The 19,253-nt window shown below is 35.9% G+C and overlaps 1 protein-coding gene and 1 long non-coding RNA gene across 2 annotated transcripts; one reads left to right on the top strand and one right to left on the bottom strand.

The window, feature by feature from the left end:
- Positions 1–1,147: 1,147 nt before the first annotated feature.
- EMB2777 (Sas10/U3 ribonucleoprotein (Utp) family protein) lies at positions 1,148–18,897 on the top strand. Its single transcript, XM_088208867.1, has 17 exons — positions 1,148–1,637; positions 10,565–10,688; positions 11,604–11,695; positions 12,279–12,357; positions 12,827–12,984; positions 13,173–13,319; positions 13,446–13,585; positions 14,262–14,349; positions 14,742–14,921; positions 15,309–15,512; positions 15,598–15,672; positions 15,800–15,939; positions 16,025–16,166; positions 17,773–18,065; positions 18,286–18,346; positions 18,441–18,509; positions 18,602–18,897. Exons 2-17 carry the CDS (start codon positions 10,583–10,585, stop codon positions 18,731–18,733), a joined length of 2,106 nt encoding a protein of 701 aa, XP_088064993.1. The 5' UTR covers positions 1,148–1,637; positions 10,565–10,582; the 3' UTR covers positions 18,734–18,897.
- On the bottom strand, positions 17,711–18,391 carry LOC148240404 (uncharacterized). Its single transcript, XR_015813801.1, has 2 exons — positions 18,263–18,391; positions 17,711–18,096 (listed from the first exon to the last, which is right to left on the bottom strand). It is a non-coding gene; the product is annotated as an uncharacterized LOC148240404 (long non-coding RNA).
- Positions 18,898–19,253: the final 356 nt, after the last annotated feature.

The raw sequence follows: 19,253 nt of genomic DNA, 5'->3' as shown, positions 1-19,253 counted from the left end.
TTAAGCTTACAAAGTCATGAACAATCTCGCATATTGATGAATATAAAGGTCAATTTAGATCATTTGCAACATTTTAATGTTAAACTTCTAACTCAACTTTATATGCATACGTATGTATTTTTTATTATATTTTTTTCTATTAATAATACTTTTAAAGTCCTTAAATATATATACTTTTTTGAAGTATAAATTTAGTTTTAAACTATACTAATTTAAAATTTTATAACTTCCTTGGTATCTTAGGTAAACATATGAAAAATCTCACATGTTGTGGTGTTAAAAGAAAACACAATATATTAGATTTTATATGACACCAACCTTAAACTGCTAACTTAATTGCATATAATCTTTTTTACATTCTAATGCTAAACTTTCAATTCAATTATATATATATATGTATGTGTTTATACATATATATATATACATAACCAATGGCTAAATATATAGTTGATGGATATGTTTTTAACCAAATTCGATAAACCTATCATAATTTGGAAGTAACACCTAACCATTTTACTTATCTCTCTCTTATCAATTCCTTACTTTTTACTTCTATTATTTTTATTTAATAATTTTGAAATTTTTAATCTAAGATAAAAATAAACCATATTACAATTAAATCTATTTTTTTAATAATAATATATGCTTTCAATTTATTAAATTATTTTTATAATATTATTATTTTAATAACTTGTAAAAGTATTTAAACAATTAGAAAATATTATGATCGTGCTTGTGTATTTTTTTTTTTTTAGTTACGAGGTTTAAAAGTTAAAAGAATTTGTAAATTAACCTCAATAATTTTGATAAAAATAATTACTTTATTTCAATTAACCTATATAAATTATAAGATAAAATTAAAAAAAGAAAAAATTATGGTGACAGTTATTTTTAAATTTAAATTATAATTAAATATTTAATAATTCTTTTTGCATTTTATAATTCATATTTTTGGGCGTTAGAAAAAAAATTATATTTTTAAAAAATTAAAAATATATTTTTTTAAAAGTTTAGAACTAAATTAGAAAGTAAGATCCAATTATAACATGGCTGATAATGCGATATAAAATAAATTAATAAAATTATCCTTTTAATTTTCATCATAAATAAAAAAATTAATGGATTATCAATTTTATTTTATTTCTTTTCTCAACTGCCATTCTACAGTCTAACCCGAGACGGACCAGGCTGTTTGAAACCCTAAACCCTACAGAGGAAAACTTGCGAGTATTCGGAAGGGACTGGGAGTCTTTCGCGCAGAATTGAGAATTACTTGTAAAGACCCAAGCTCGTCGGCTCGGCCTCAAGCCTTGCACGAACGGCTTTTCTTTTCTTCTTCTCACCTGCAACACAACAAGGGTTTAGGGTGAGGTTAGTACAAAGTGAAGAGAGGAAGCTCGAGTGGAGAAGGAGGAGAGCGGCGACCTAGAGAGAGAAAGAGAGGGAGAGCAGCTGGAAGAGGAAGGCGTCGCGGAGGCCGAAGCTCAGAGATAGGAAAAGAAGGAAGAATCGCGGGAAAGGGAGGCGTAGTTTTGAGGAAACTGAGAGTGAGTGGAAAATCGGGGGCAAACTGGGAGCCTTATCGAATCTCTGACCACCTGCTGCGGCGAGTCGCGATTTTCGGGTTCGAGAACGGGGTAAGGGAGGCGTCTCCTGACTCTAGATCTTTTTGTTTTGCTCATTTTTATTTATATGTTAAATTTTAATTGGTTATACGCCTGTACGTTCATAAATCGTTTCCTTTTGTCGAACCCTATGGATGTCCTCGAATCAGTGCGAGTTAGGTTTCCATGAACGCGTCAGAAATTTACAGTCATTCTGTTTACGTGAATTTCTAAGTTTCCCTCTTGGTTTTCGTTGGTTTAATCATCTTCTAGCACGACAAACTAGGTTGAATGACTTAAAATAGTTCTAAGATCGTTTAGGAAATTAGGAAATCCTAAATATTCTCACTGTTTTGGTGTTTTCAGCATGATATGAAAATTAGGAAATTAATCCTTGCTCTGTTACGGTACCACTAAGAACAGAAACTCAAGAAGACGTTTTCTTTCAGGGTGAGAAAGAACCACAAATTTGATTAGTAGATTCAACATACATTGGATCATCTGGTACATGTTTAAATGGAGAAAACAACGTAACTGCTTCCTGCTAATCAGGGAGCATGATCCAGGCACGACAGACGGTTTAGAAAAGGAAAATAACTCTTAGAGGAACTGCTTAGAGGTCATGGGAAACTGCTCTGCAACTGCTTGGAGGACGGTTGCTGGAGGACAGTTGGTTCTTGGCTAGATGTCTCCTATCTCGCATATCTGGGTTTGGGTACAGGTTGCAGCTCTGATTTCCGTGGTTTATCATGCTCTCTGTCAAGCTGAAACTTCAATCTTCAGTAGGTAGATACTTTAGGTTTAGGTTTATACGGATTGTATGTAAAACTGAAAATAAACCGGATTTTGACAAATAGGTAATTTAGAAAAAATAAAATAATAATAATAATCATCATTATAAGAGATAGAAATTAAACAAAGAAATGTTGTAGGCAAGTTCTAAGAAAGTTTAGGAAGTCATCTTAGGGGAGAATTAAATTGGCAACAAATGAATGGGTGAAATTAGACCAATAGTGGCTGGATTTTAGAAGGAAAAATGTAAAATCAAGCAACGTTGGGTCCTAACACTAACAGGATTGGGATTTTCTACAGAGGTTTGAGGACCCAGTTTAGGAACCGAAATTCGCAAGGATTGATCAATTTATGGAATCTGTTTCAGGCCAGTAAAACGGTGAGAATTAGGTTAGTTTTCATTCGGAGATTTCATGATTTTATAAAATGGTTTATTGATTTTAAAATAATTATTTAAAATTGATAGATTACTTAAAAATTATGTTTTGGTGTATTTTCTGAAAAATTCAGCATATGTATGTGGACTGTACGTGAATGGTTTTCTGCGATTTGTATATTGATGCTGGTATGTTTAATCACATGCGGAATTGTATGGATATATGTCACTCTGTGTGTATGTGCATGTATGAGTATTTATTTCTATGTGTGTGATTATATGTATTTAATTGTAAAAGATAATTTGTGTATATGTATATATATGCATTTGCAAATCTGTATGAAAATAAATATTACGTGTGGTTTGTATGTATGATTTTATATGTAATATGCATAGGTATAGATTATATGTACATTGCTGTGTGTGTATGTATATGTGATGTGAAGGATGTGTATACACGTACAAATTATGTGTAAAATGTATATGCGAATAAAGTATGTAACTGTATGTATGTGGGAATATGTATGTATGTTATTTAATGTTTGAACATGCATGTATTTAAATGGTGTATGTAAATGTGAGCATTATGTATACGAGTTATATGTGGAATATGTTAGCATTTTGGGTATATATGTAAATATGCATTAGAATAAGGAATCAGGTACAAAGGAATCAAAACAAAAATAAAACAAAAGAATCTTTTAAAAGACGAGAAAATCCGTTTAACAAGTATTAGAAGAGGGAGGATGTATGAGTAGAGATCTTTGGTGAACCCTATAGTAGATACGGTTTCAATCAGACGTGACTGGGAAGTCCATACCAGACATCGTGGTTGGGTATCTTTTATCTAGTACCCATAGCCCTTTGGGGAATGAGGGTTTGTTATCTATTATTTGTGATCTGTTATTTGGTACCAATAACCCTCTAGGAAATGGGGGTCTGTTATCTGTTATCTGGTATTCATCGCCATTCGGAGGGTGAGAGTCTGTTATCTGTTTGAGTATCCACATGTAGAGGGGATCCTTTTTGTTGTTGATGATACTGACAATAAAACGGTATCGCGAAATGAAATTTTAAAATAAGTAAAAGAATGATGTTTAAATAACTGAAAATTGTGTATATTTGAATTGTGTTTGTGATTTTGATAAATGTATTTGTAATTGTATTTGTAATTTTGAAAAGTGTTATGTGAGTTTGAATTGAGAATATTTGTAATGTCGAGAAATGATGGTGGAAATGTGGAATTGGATATGTAAGGACAAAGAAATTGCTCTTTGAATATGGAATATGAGATTGATATATGTGAGAAGGAATGGAATATGTGAAATGGTAAATGAGAAATGATGATGATTATGGTTGTTTTACAAGTTTTATTTCTTAAATGATGGTATTGATGATTATGATTGTTTTTTTTTTTTCGAATATGTGAAGTGGTAAATGAAAAAGGATGAGGATTATGGTTATTTTTCGAGTTTTATTTTCTACGAAAATGATGATGATTATGATTGCCTTTCAAATCAGAATATTCTTAAATAAAATTTGCATTTGTGGATAACAAATTCCAAGGGACAAAGATTATCCATGTCGATCCTTCTCCTTTCTCTCTCTCTCTCTCTCTCTCTCTAATGCTGTGCTCTCTATTGGGTCTGCTCCATTACCATGGGCTAGACAACCTGACTGCCCTCGGGGGATCTCATGAGTGCGTATAGGAGGAGATTCTTTTCATGCGAAAATAAGTCTTTTGATTTGATATGCGAAGGCAAAAAAGCGGAGAGGTTGAGGATTTATGAGAATGGGAAGGGGTTCCGAAGGACTATATTTCTTGACAAGGGGGAGTTCGAATGGTTTTTAGATGGTGTACATGAGTTTTGGCGGAGGAAGAAGCATGGTGTTTGGGCGAATCACTGCGTGAGGAGAAATTATGAATTGTGGCTGGCCAGTGGGTAAAACAGGAGGGGAGACTATATTGTTGACAATACATGTGAACCAAAGGGCAAAGAGGATCTTCTTCCCAAGGGGTGTGGATGGGAAGGGGTGGTGGAACCTTATTGTTGCGGTGTTCGAGTTGGGTAGCCGTCCATTCAAAAAACCTGGGAAAATGTAAAAACTAGATAGGGAGGCGCCTCCTGAGGTGCAATTGAAAATGGGAAAGTCGAATTCACCTTGGAGAGCCTCATTTAATTGCCCCCACTATAAAACCCCGATACACTTTATGATGGATGTTGTGGAGTCAAAATCCTATGCGGCATCGCTGAAAGGAAAGGATGGAAAGATGATTCGGGTAGGGCAGAAACAACCCATAAAGCAGATGGGGTGGGCTGGCTGGGGAAGTCGAACCAAAGCCATGTGGGGGACACTATCAAAGGCCAAAATGACCCAATCCTTGGTTGTTTTTGGAAATAGAAGACAAAGGTATAATGCGGATCCGGGGCGAAACTCTAATAAATTCTATGGTTGGGCCCTAAGAAGAATAGGTAAACTTGGGCTGAGAAGGAAAAATGGGTTGCAGAATCGGGCCGTAGTGGGACTAAGGGATAAAATGGTAAAGAAATTGTGAGGAAAAGCAACCTAGCTCGAGAAGAACATTCTGGATTAACTAAGGTAGGGCTGTCTGATGAGATTTTTGAATCTTGTGAGGAGAAAAATGAAACTAAAAAGAAAGGTTGTTCAGAGCAGATGGATGTTGATGATGAAGGTAAAAGAAGAGGTGAGTATGAGATGCTGGTGCGAGAAGAGTTAGAAGATGATGATTTGTGCTCTGTCTTCTCTACAAAAGAAGATTTTGAGAATGAAGGTAAATTTTTCTCTGAGGCCAGACAGGTTGAGGACTTCGGGCTATTTGAGTTGGTGCCGGTTGAGGAAGACGCCCTAGCACATAATCAACAGTACATCAAGGAAATAGAAGAAATTCTACAGATCAATCTCGCAGATGTTAATGTGGTGGAAGGGACAAAAGATAGTTAATTTATGTGGGCGGCTCAGAATGTTAAGAAGTTTAGTAAGGTTTTCGGGGTCTCCCTTGAAGGTATGAAAGCCCTTACTTTTGTTTTTCTGAATTAGAAAAGAAGAATTTGGGGGAAAAAGAAAAGGGTATGGTTAATATAAAAGGGAAGAAAAAACCTTTTGGTGGGACACCCATAGAACTCAGAAGAACGGAATCTTCCATAAATTATGATGGTAGAAAGAAGGAAGGCAAAGTTGAAAGGGGACTGGATGACAGAGGTAAATGATTAACAAAGTAATTTCCTAGAATGTTTGTTAGAGGCATTAATAATCATTGTAAAAGATTGATAATTAGGGGCTGTTTGAGCAAATGGAAGCCAGATGTTGTATGCTTACAAGAAACCAAGATGGAAAGTATTGGCGCAGAGGTTGTTAAAAGCATGTGGGCCGTGAACAGTTTGAAATGGAGTGTTTTACCTGCAAACTGCGGGGGCGATGGTGATTTTGTGGAAGGAGGACAGTGTTAGGTGTAAGGAGGTTGTGATTAAGGATTGCACTATCTCATGTAGATCTATATGTATTAATGGGGGGGTTGAATGGAAGTATACTGGGGTCTATTGTAGGAGTAACTGCGAGGAGAGGGGGTTATTATGGGATGAATTGTCAGAATGCAGGAACAAATGGGGGGGAGGATGGATCGAGGGTGGGGACTTTAATCGAGGTTGTGATTAAGGATTGCACTATCTCATGTAGATTTATATGTATTAATGGGGGGGTTGAATGGAATTATACTGGGGTCTATTGTAGGAGTAACCGCGAGGAGAGGGGGTTATTATGGGATGAATTGTCAGAATGTAGGAACAGATGGGGGGGGGTGAATGGATCGAGGGCGGGGACTTTAATATGATTCTGAGAAGAGAGGAACGAAGTGGAAGCTTTTTCTCTTCCTTGGAAGCCACTGAATTCAAGGAGAACATTGAGCTATTGAATCTGGTTGATATTCTTCTAGGTGGGGAACAATGGACATGGTCTAACCTGACAAGTAGGTCCAGAATTGATCGCTTTCTGATTTGCTTTGATTTGCTTCCCCAAAAGGGGGGGGGGGGGTGATAGATGGGATCCAATGGGGCCCTGTGCCATCTAGATTGGATGTGGTTGAAGGAGTATAAATTTAAATCCTTGGTGGAGCATGAATGGACTTCTACTTAGGTGAAGGGGTGCGCTAGTTTTCGAGTTGCTCAGAAACTCAAAGTTGTGAAGAGTGTCATAAAAGTGTGGATTAAAGAGGTCTGGACGCAGATTTTAACAAAATCATGGAGGAGATTAATGTTCTTGACATGAAAGAGGGTGATAATGGCCCTCCAGAGGCCCATCTCCAATCACTTTCCAATTTGCTTGGTGATGGATGGGATCCAATGGGGCCCTGTGCCGTCTAAATTGGATATGGTTGAAGGAGTATAAATTTAAATCCTTGGTGGAGCATGAATGGACTTCTACTTCGGTGAAGGGGTGCGCTAGTTTTCGAGTTGCTGAAAGTGAATTTAACATTGTTTTTAAAAGCGGAGGTATCTTCTTGGAGGCAGAAATCTAGGGAGAAATGGATCCAAGAGGGAGATCAGAATACAAAGTATTTCCACACTATTGCTAAGCAAAGGAGAAGAACAAATTACGTTAGTGAGATTCAGGTGGGGAACAGAATCATTAAGGGAAATAATGAGATTAGAGAGGCTACCAAAAATTATTATGCTAAGATGTATGAAGAGCATTTTGTCAAGCGGCCTATTCTGGACAGGTTGAATTTCCAGCGCTTAAATGAGGCTAGCATACAATTTTTGGAGGCTCCTTTTTCTGAGGAGGAGGTCTTGGGAGCTTGAGAGCTTCTAATGGGGGTAAAGCACTGGGGCCGGATGGTTTTAACTTGAATTTCGTTCAAGAATTTTGGCATTTAATTAAAGAGGATGTGATAGGGATGTTTGATGATTTGCATCAATCGGGGAGGTTCGTAAAATCTCTTAATTCCACATTTTTGGTTCTTATTCCTAAAAGCCCGGGGCTAATGAATTCAGTGACTTCAGACCAATCAGTTTGGTGGACTGTATGTACAAATTAATTGCAAAGGTGTTGGCGAAAAGATTCTCTCGTGTTCTGGGGAAGATTATTGGGGAGTGTCAACATGCTTTTGTTGAAGGGAGACAGATTTTGGAGGCTGTTATGGCGGCTAACGAGGTGGTTGATGATTTATTTCCAAACAAAAGAGATTGGCTGATATGTAAGTTGGATATGGAAAAAACATATGATCATGTCAGCTGGAATTTCATTGATTACATGCTGGGTAGAATGGGGTTCGGGTCCAAATGGAGGGGTTGGATGAAAACTTGCATTTCCACTACATCCTTTGCTGTGATTGTGAAAGGGGGCCATCTAAATTTTTCTCTGCGACCCATGGGTTACGACAGGGGGATCCTCTATCCCCGTTACTATTTATCATTGCAATGGAGGCTCTAAATGGTTTACTGTGCAGGGCTAAAGGGCTGGGATTATTGAAGGGAGTTAAGGTTGGGAAAAGACTGAATGTTCTTGATGTTACACACCTGTTTTTTGCCGGTGACTCCCTCATATTTTGCCATCCGGATATCAGAAACCTCTTATATCTGCGATGCATTCTCCATAGTTTTCAGGCTGTTTCTGGATTAAAAATTAATCTACTAAAATCTGAATTGGCCAGGACAGGTTGTGAGGGTGATGACAGCAACTTTGCTAAGGTTCTGGGATGCAAATCGGTGAGGTTCCCTTTGAAATACCTTGGGGTTCCATTGGGTGCAAACTTTAAAGACAAATGCACATGGGATCCGGTCACTGAATTGTTTGAAAATAGACTTGCTGGGTGGAAGAGAAACTTTCTTTCCAAGGGTGGGCGTCTCACTTTAATAAAAAGCACATTGGCCAACCTCCCCGTCTACTACCTCCCGACTCTTACAATCCCTAAAGAAATTGTGAAGAAACTAGAAACAATTCAGCGTAATTTTCTTTGGGGAGATAATGAGGGGCATAGGAAGTATCACTTGGTTAGTTGGGAGCAGATCAAAAAACCGGTTCTTAAGGGTGGTTTGGGATTAAGATCTGTTGTCTACATGAACAAGGCTCTTCAAGTTAAATGGCTTTGGAAGTTTTTGACCGTGTAGGACAAAATTTGGAGGAAAATTGTGTTTTGTGTGGGGCTGGGGCCGGGGCTGGCTACAGGCCCCATGGACACGGGTTGTGGAAGAATATTATGAAACAGTGGCCAAGTCTCCTTTCCTGCACCAAATGGCAATTGGGTAAAGGGGACAAAATAAGATTTTGGCAAGATAGGTGGACTGGTGAGGATAGATTACAGAATTTGTTTTCCAGAATTTTTGAAATTGCATATTCGAAAGGGTTGGCGGTGGCTGATGCATATAGGCTTTGTAATGGCTGTGTTGATTGGACCGTTAGAGTCAATAGACATTTAAATGATTGGGAAATCAAGGAGTATGAAGAACTTTGATAACATTGGAGAAACAACGCACACAAGAGGTACCAGATAAAATTCTGTGGAGTCTTGAGAAAAGGGGTAAGTTTTCTGTTCAATCATGCTATAGCTTTCTGGTTGGGGGGGAGGAGGAAGGAAGTCTGGAACTCCCTATTAAGCAAATCTTGAAAACTGAAGTGCCCCCTAGAATGGCTTTGTTTGCATGGGAAGCGTGTAAGGAAAAAATACTCACTTTCGACAACTTAAGGGCAAGGGAACAGGTTATCATTAATAGATGCTCTCTTTGCATGTGTGATGAGGAATCTTGTAATCACCTACTGCTATGGTGTCCTGTTGTTCACAGTTTATGAAGCATTATTATTTATCAGCTTTTGGGGATTAGTTGGGTGATTTCTGGGCTTGGAATAGGCTGATCAACAAATGTAATGTTGCCAATTTGATTCCTTTGTCTGTTTTTTGGGTTATTTGGAAAGAAAGAAATGTTAGGGTCTTTGATGGGAAAGAGTTAGGGTTGTATAAATTAAGAGATAGGTGGATTAACTATTTTGGGTCTAGTTTGCTTGGTCATGATATTGTAAGGTATGAAGATTTTGGAGATATCATTGACATACTAACTACTTTGTAAATTGTTTACGGCTTGGTCATGATATTGTAAGGGATGAAGATTTTGGAGATATCATTGACATACTAACTACTTTGTGAATTGTTTACGGGACGGCACCCCCTCTTTTTGGTACCTTGTTAATATACGCATTATTTTTTATTTCAAAAAAAAAAAATGCATTAGTTTTCTGTATGAATATTTGTCACGTATCTTTGTTATGGGCACTGCCCCTTTTTTCTGCTGAGGTAGTGGAATCCTTACCCTAAATTTCCACATTTGTTACAGGTTAAAAGAGGTTCAAAACAACTTTAAGACTGAATAGTAGACTTCGAAGAAATATCTTAGTTTAGTTATTTTGGATTGTAAAAAAATAGAATAGAGATAAAATATTGATTGTAAAGAGATTGTATAGAGCTTCATATGTTGTAATTTTGTATAAGGGATGAAATAGTTAGGAAATTTTTATCTGATAGCTGCAATATAAGTGAATTTTATACGTGTGATAACGTTTCTTTCTAATCCTTGAAGAAATGTGAAAGTTAGAGTTGAATTATCATTGAAGCTTTACCATGTATTTATTACTTTTTTGTTTATTCATTTGAAGGATTAACATATACATTAAATGAATTTTTATGAACTGAGATGGTGTTTAAGATTTCATTTCTTGAAACTGTTATCATCTTTTTTGGCCTTAAAATTAGTTTATCAGGTTAACTTGGTTTCTTTCTTTATAGCTGTCAGCTGTGTAAACAATGAGAAAGAGAGGAAAGAATCTGAAGAAGGATAGGAAAAACCTGAAGAGAAGGTTCCGTGAAGAAGATGCTGAACTGGAAGAGATGGACGATGATATAGATGCCTGTAATCTCCATTTTCACTGGATTGCTTTGGTGTTTTAGTTATTACTAGTATTGCTGTTATTCATATTGCATTTTCTTGATGCCCTTTGATATATTGCCTTCCCTACTTTCTCTGAACTTATTAGTTTCAAATTTCTAATGAGTGAGCATCTATAATGTCATGCTAAATAAAGATTTCATCTTCATTAGTTGCCTTTTAAAAAATTATTTATATAGAATTCTATTAGTGAGTTCCAACAGTTCTATTGCAGTTCGTGATTCTGGCTTCTTGCAGTTAGTGATCTATTATGCATTGAGATATGTATTTCCTTTTCTCACTTCTAGTAGACTGCTCAATGGAATGACCTATGTTAGGGTCCCTACTGATTCATCTTGTTATGGGTCTATGGACATAGAACTCAGTAAGAGATGGAGGATTTTTGTGAGTTGTCTTCCTTTGCCTATTTTGAGTTTAGTTTAAGAGCTTGTTAGGAGAGAACCAATGATCTCTTGAGTAAAAAAAAACCCAGCACTTTCATCAACTTCTTCATACATGAACCAGCCCAAAAGAATGGGAAACTTATTACAATGGAAGAGTAGTTATCTGGAAGTTATTTCTAAACTTGTCCTATATTTATTTTTCTTTTTTCTTACGTAACTGATAACTACCGCCCATAATACATAATTTTACAGAATCTACTAATTATGTAGTACACAGTCAGACACATAACTTCTTCCTCCTCTGACACACCTTATCAAAGGTCTGACTTTGCCATTTGTGGCATCCCTAACAAAGTACTGGTTGATATGAACTTTACACTGTACTCTGGACAATTGCTGGTGTCATGGTTTGTTTGTGTGTTTAATTCTTTTCTTATATTGAGAATTGGGTGGTAGATTTTGATGCATATTTGTCTTTGCATATTTGTCTTTGCAGTTCATAAACAGCGAGACATTGTCCCGTTGGATATTAATGCTGATGTTGGGGATTCAGATGAAGATGATGAGCAGCCGGTGTTTGATTTTGAGGTTTGTATTACCCTTGCCTGATGTTGCTACAGTCAATTTTGTACTCTTCCTCTGCCTTTTTTACTTTTTTGAAAATACTCTTTATGTGCCTTTGAATCAATATATTAGTGACATGGTTTAATTTCTTTAACTTCAACAAGATGAAAAAGTTCCAGTGTGTGTAACTATTATGTGTTGCTGAAAATTTTTAGACTTCTTTATTTCTCCTTTTCTAATCTTAGAAATGCATGTTTGTGAGAGGAATTTAAAGGTAGAAGAATTTGAATGTCAAGGATTAAAAAGGTTAACATTTGGAAATTGATTATATGATGTTACTGAAAAGGACTATGTTATGGATGGACTTTTCATGTAAATGCTTGAGAGGAGATTTGAGTACCTTTTTGAGTGCCATTCTCATTGATTGATTTCTGACACAATTTGTAAACCCATCTTTCATTCAAATCTGAACAAATACGGATTAAATTTCTTCTTATCATGTTGGTTTGCACTATATTAAATATCAGAATATTTATGTGGTTTTCATTTCTTTTCCTATTTAAATATTTTTCCCCATATCATTATGTATAACTCATCACTTTTACAGGATGAGGAGGATAGTGATGACGATGATAAGGATGAGGATAGTGATGACGATGCTCACATTACTGGATTTGCTGCAAAAAGTAAGTTAGACAAACTGAAAACAAAACATGTTGATTTTCAGGTTTGCAGAAACTTTCATTGTTGCATCTGTATAAGCCAAAAATATCTACCATTGTAATATCTGGAGTTTTGGTGTCAAAGCTCGTTGACTTTCCACAATCAAGATTCTAAGTTAACTACTGCTCGTTGAAGCTCCCTGATTTCAATGAGGAAGGTTGTCCTTTGTTTGTTATATGAATTTATTTTCTAGGAGTAATATAGCTCATTGGATTTGCAAGGATGCAAGAAAAAACACAAAAACAAAATGATCTGCTGGAGGGGGAACTTAAAAACCGAACATTGCAAATATTCTTTTAGTGATGAATTTTTTTTTTTTGTATTGGTGATAATTCTGACATTTGACTAGCATGGCGACTTTCTAAGTGGTTGGCAGGGGCACATTAGGTAGAAAAAGAAAATTGTCATTAACTTTTATCTTCTTGTTCACAGTTGTAAGGCAACAGAAATTTTTACGAGCAAAGTTTGGTGGTGTTGATGATGAAATGCATGATGCTGATCAAGATGGGGAAGAGGAAGAGGAAGAGGAAAGGGTTACATGGGGTGGAGTGAGAAGGAGATATTATAATGCCGATAATACTGATTTTGAGGTGAGTATTGAAATACTAATGTGGTTCTTATCTGTAACTGCAACTTCTATTCTGAATTACATTTTGCTGCGCTGTTCCTTTTGCCCTTATGGGTTCATAAACACCAAAAACAATCAATAAATTCTTATCTTTTAATGCTGTCTTCTAAGTGAGCATAACTTGGTTCGTGGTATGATCTGATTTTGAAGTTGCAATCAAGTGATGATGAGTCCCTTGCGGAAGAGGAGGCTGAGGCATTACGGTTGCAGAGGAAAGCAGCAGAATCTTTGACTATGGCGGATGTGGGCCTTGGAGATGAGAATCAAGATGAAAGCGACAAAGAATTAACCTTAGAGGTGGGACTTGAACATGATCATGACATATTGATTATTAATGTTGAAGGTTTTGGTGGAGTGGTTTCTTTAGAAACTGTAAAATCTCTGTTGAATTGTGATTAAATTATATACATTTTTGTTTTGCAGGAAATATCTATAAAAGGAAAAGGCGCAACAAAATACACAGCGAGTAATGAAGCGAATGATGAGCTGGGTAGAACTTTTGAAAAGGTCAAGAAAGATATCAGTTCCTTGTCAAGGGAGGAGCAAATGGATGTTGTATACAGGTAGAAGTTTGCTTCAGATCTTGGTTGTCCCTTTGTCCTGTGTCCTTGCATAAATGTGTCTTTTCATATCTTATTAGACAGTTTGACGGATGATCTCTGGTTTGAATTATAAATGTAATATGCTCACCTAGCAAAATTCTTGTCAAGAAATATACTCCTTTCTTGGAAATGACCTGTGTCTGATGATAAGTCCTGAGTGGAACTAGGCCTTGGGAAAACTGAACAAGAGTCTACCAGTCAATTCTTAAAAAAAAATATTGCAATTAAAACAATAGGAGCTTATTACCCAATTCTTGTAATTTTCAACTGAATTTTAACCTATAGCCTTTGGGTGGTGGCTGTTGAATACTGCAATGTTCTTATAATTTCCAGTGACTGTATAAGCCATGTGCTTAGAAATGCAATTCATTTTTTAGAGTCCTCACCCAATCCCTGCTGGTCCCAACAACCAGTGCTTTAAATTTACACTTTTTTAGTCATGGTGTACACAGGTGGGATGATTTTGGGAGATTATTAGATGTACTAACAAGCTTGTAAATATTTTTGTATAGCGGTGGCACCCCTTGGTGTCATATACGTAATATACATATTTTTATTTTAAAAAAATTACATTTTTTAGTGTGCTGCTATAACTTTTTTCACTTTCATGCTGGAAATAGTTTTTTTTCCCCTGCAGTTCTGCACCTGAACTGGTTGGTTTGATGTCAGAGCTAAATGATGCACTTGAGCAGCTTGAGAACAAAATAAACCCTCTGTTGATTAAGGTACTACATTTCTTCTTTTCCATTTTAGTTTCCAATCTTTATGGTTCTGTTTTGCTTGATGTGATATTTTTGGTATCATGGATCCTTGTATGGTTTCGTTATGAATCTGTACGGCAACTGAGGTTTTGATATTGGTGTTCTTTTAAGGAATTTCCTGGTTTCTTGTATCAAATTGGTATCTGGAATCTGTCTTTAGGGGAATTTTGACACGAAATATGATTATGATTCTCATTCTTTTTATGATATCATGCTACTAACACAGAGCAGCTTGCTGTTCATATTTTGGAAATGCAAACTGCTAGTTTCTTTAGGGTTGTTAAACTTCGAATTCTGAAACTTCCTAGTTGATTTTTGTGTTCACTTGAGCATGATAAAGCTTTCTGTTTATGCAGGTTCAGAGTGGGGGAATTGCACTTGAGGGTGGAATGCGATATCTTGAGGTTAAGCAGCTTCTTTTGCTTTCATATTGCCAAGCTATAGCCTTCTATCTTCTTCTCAAGTCAGAGGGGCAATCGGTTTGTGATCATCCTGTCATTGCTCGTCTTGTTGAGATCAAGGGCTTATTAGATAAGGTTACCTGTTCTTTTTTAGGTTAAAATATTTACATTAATGAAGCTCTTCCTTTCTTTCATCAATAAGGAATTATTCTTTTATCTCAAACAGATGCAAGTATTTCAAGAAAAAATTACTCTGTAGAAATTTGTTTCCACATTATAAGGACTTTGGGACTTTGTTTTGACTTGGTGTCATATTTTTCGAATAAAATTTTTAATGGCTTTGGTTCTGACAATTTGGTATTGGAATGCCAGGAAGTTAAATCATAAATTTGCTATCCAATGTGAAGTTGAAATTATCTTCTGTTTGTTTCACTCATTTGATTATTGCAAGCCTACTTGCACGCCTACATTTTCTGAATAATGAAGTAATCTGCATGGCTCATTTTCTATTTTAATGCACAGATGAAAGAACTTGACGGGAATCTTCCTTCTGAATTTGAGGAGATTCTAAAGAAAAACCTTGGTGCTGAAGCAGTGGGGAAATTGGCTAACGAGAGTGCTGCCATAGCGTCTGATTCTGTCACAAAAGGCCCTGTCCCCTCTCTTGCCATAGCTGATGGAGAACAACTAGAAAAGGTGGTTAAAAATACAAAAGAGGCAGCAGAGGTAACTTATGTTCAATCTTATCTGGTAGTGGTCTGATGTTTTTCTTTCCATGGATTTAATATTTGAACTTCATATTATAATGCAGCAAACTCATGATGCCAATGTAATAACAAAGTCTTTGAAGGATCTCAAGAACAAAGGAGAGAAAAGGAAGTTCCAGGTGAATCTTGTCAAAAAGAAGTTGTATTGCACACTTGAAATACGAGCCTTTTGCTCTGAGGATCTTTGTGTGTCCTCTTCTATTGCCTCTTCTCAGTGGTTAGACTAATATGCAATGGTGTTTGCAGGATAATCAGGTTGGTGTTCAGAGCATGAAAATGTTAAAGATCAGAGCTGCTCTGGAGGAAAATTTGAGGCAGAGAGGACTATTTAGTTCAATTCCTTCAAAGCCTGAAAAAGTTGAGAAAAAGATGAAATCAGTCAATGGGTATTCTTTCTCCTGTTTCATAATTTATACCGCTTTCTTTTTAACAGTTTGAGGACTAACTCATTGATCTTGATTGATTAAACAGAAAACTAGAAACATTTGATGACTTTGATGATGATGCAATCAATGTTAAGGGTGGTTCTTATGGATTGCAAAATAGGCATGCCGATTCTTTGCAGTCTAATAAACTGTCTGCTTTCGTTACTGCAAAACCAAACAAGCCTAAGGTATTGAACTTGTTATAATTTTCTATTCATGTCTAAACATAATCCTTTGATGGATGTCAAACCATCTTCAAATAATTATAACCCACACAATGAAATCAATCAATTGTTAATAGTCAGAGTGCTATCTCAGTTGACAGGAAGTGGTGGAGAAGAAAATAGGTTAATTTACATGCTTAGAGATTTGGGATAAAAACATATGAGTCACATTCTTAGAACCATCCATGGGATAAAAGCCATCCCCCTACAGTGGAGCGTTTGATGAGTTCTTATATTTATGGGGAGATTGTTTGGCAGGTTGTAAAGCCCCTGTTGCGAGGGGCTTTTTTTCCACAGGAATATGTACTCAATGGCTTGAATGGAATCTTAGGGTTTTGTATTATCACTTTTTGTCGGTTCAGGTGCTATGGAAAAGATTAACATTTTTGGCCACCTTATGGGCCAAAATTCACAGGAAATTCCTGATCTTGATATATCTGAACTTCATCAGAATTGGGAGGCTATCCGCAGGATGATCTTTTATGTTGTTTTTGTTTCTTATGGTAGTGTTTCACATTTTAACTAGACGAATCGAGTAAGATGTCTTATTCTCCAACTTCACCATTATCTTGTTATTTCTTAATATATGTTTCTTTTTCTTGAAGAGGAACTATGATTTTAGTAACTTACAATGACTTCTTGTAGTTTTCCTGAAAATTAGGTAGTGTTCTTCCATTCCTAGGTAAAGGTGCATGGTACTGGGCAGGATTTGTATGTGGGTGATTTTTTGTTTCTCATAGATAGAGGTTATTGTACTTATTGAACTTGGCTTGTGATTGTATATCAGTTATTTAACTTGCACTACTTCGTTTTTTTGATAATGACTTTGTATTCATTTTCATGATCTAATTTAGCATGCAGTCTTCTTTTTCATGTTAAAGAGAAATTAATTGTGTACTACATTTATTCCTGTTTCTGGTTAACAGGCTTTTACCAGGACTCATGTTTATAATCTGTCTGATAATTGAGGAATGTTGTTATTGCAATAGGAACAACTGGAGCTAAATTATCGTATACTTGGGAGTTTGTAATAAAAATTTTATAACTAGCTCTTAAATCAATACTTTCTCCTTTATTTTGGAGAAATTTGAAATTCTAACTATACAGTGTTCTGAAAATTCAAATGGTATACTAGAGCTTGCTCGTTGAGTGCCTTTTTCTTCCCATTCTTTAGTTGATTGATGATCTTAAACTCAACATGGATGATAGATCGAAGGATAACGATGCTATGAAAACTGTAATTTGTGAATTTTGAATATATAAAGGAAGAAAACTGACACATGTCTGGGTCAAATACTGACGTATATTGATTCTGCAGCTTGGAATTTTTCTTGCTTCTTTAAATATGCTAATACTAGACGCTAGGTATTTAAAGTTCCATAGATTGTTGACAGCTTCTACTGCTCTGGTGTATGCCATTTTCTACACTACTCCAAACTGCTTATGAAATTTCATTGAAGTGATAAAACATTTTATAAGGAATATTCTGTGATCATTTAAGTAATTGATTTTTGTTTTTTTTTTTTTTGAATTTGCATCTTATATGTTTTCTTTTCATCATTTTGAGAAGGTTGTTTCTGGTGATGACGATTTACCTAAGAGGGATGATATTGGAGAAAGGCGGAGAAAACATGAACTAAGAGTATTGGCTGGAGCTGGAGTAATGTCACAGGATGAGGTTGACCACGAAGCTCGGAATCTGGGATCAGATTATGATGCTATTGATGAAGCTGGAATTCTTGGGTCAGGTGATGATCCTGAAATGACGAATAGTGATGCAGGGAGCTCAGAAGATGAATTTTACAAACAAGTAAAGAAACATCGTGATGCAAAACTTGCTGCCAAAGCTGAGATCTACACAAGGTCTGCTTCTGAATTATGCTTGACTGTCTTCCTGCAATAGTGAAATATAATCAGGTTTACCAGAGGTCCAAATAGATGTTGCTTTTTATTTACTGAACCTAGCTAGAATCTTATTCTAGTTGTTCGTGTCCTGAGAATATTTGTTCAGAAATAATAGATCTTCAAGAAATAAATGTTGCTGATTGAATTACTATTACCCTTGCGAATGTGTTTTATGCAGGACTTCATCTGTCCCCTCATTGTCTGAAATTGTAGACGGGAAGCGGTTGATCACTTCTCAGGTGGGAATGTCTCATCTATTTTTGATGCTTGATTATTTCCACAACTATTTTTCTACCTATAAAATGTAATACTTTTGCTGTCAATTGATGCCAGATGGAAAAGAATAGAGGCTTGACACGAAAACGCAAGAAGCATCTTAAAAATCCAAGGAAGAAATACCGGGTATTGACAGAACTATTAATTCTTTTGTGTTCCAATTTATCTCTTCAATTAAAACCAGAGACTGACATCTCTTTGTTGCTTGTAACACGCAGACTAAACATGAAGTTGCAGTTTCCCGGCGCAAAGGACAGGTGCGAGATGTCAGGAAACCTATTGGTCCTTATGGTGGAGAGTCGACTGGTATTAATGCAGGAATCAGCAGAAGCGTTAGATTCAAGAACTGATACTGTCGGTGTGATCAATTTTGTAGTAATTGAATTGTTAAATTAAAAATATCGAACACGATGGTATTTTACAAGAGTTAATGAACAATGTCCATGAGAGGGAATATTATCATAAGCTTTAGCTTGTAATATTTTTTTGCTAATGGACAAAGGTAGTTCCTGAATCGTATGGTTATCATTCGGATTGTGTAAAGGGCTAAAGAATTGGAAACCAAATTATATTTGTTGCGAGTTAAATGCATATATCAATAAAACCATTACAGACATAAATACAATCTTCTACTAACAAACACATTTAGGAAAAAAAGAAACAACTTTATTTATGTGCAAAACTTGAAGAGAAGGTAAACAAAAGTCAAAATAAATTTTCTTTAGGAAAATAGTTGAAGTCACTTATGATATCACTGATGAGAGATATATATATATATATATATATATATATATATATTATACCACTTCCTTTCTCTTTTCTCTTCCTCGATTCTCTGTCTTCTCTCTCTATTTCTTTCTGCACAACCAG

This window comes from Carica papaya, chromosome 8 (assembly GCF_054855325.1).
Source record: "Carica papaya isolate Zhongbai chromosome 8, ASM5485532v1, whole genome shotgun sequence".
In the NCBI taxonomy this organism is placed as follows: domain Eukaryota; kingdom Viridiplantae; phylum Streptophyta; class Magnoliopsida; order Brassicales; family Caricaceae; genus Carica; species Carica papaya.
The sequence above is the reverse complement of the archived record's forward strand: the minus strand, read 5'-3'. Positions and strand labels throughout refer to the sequence as shown.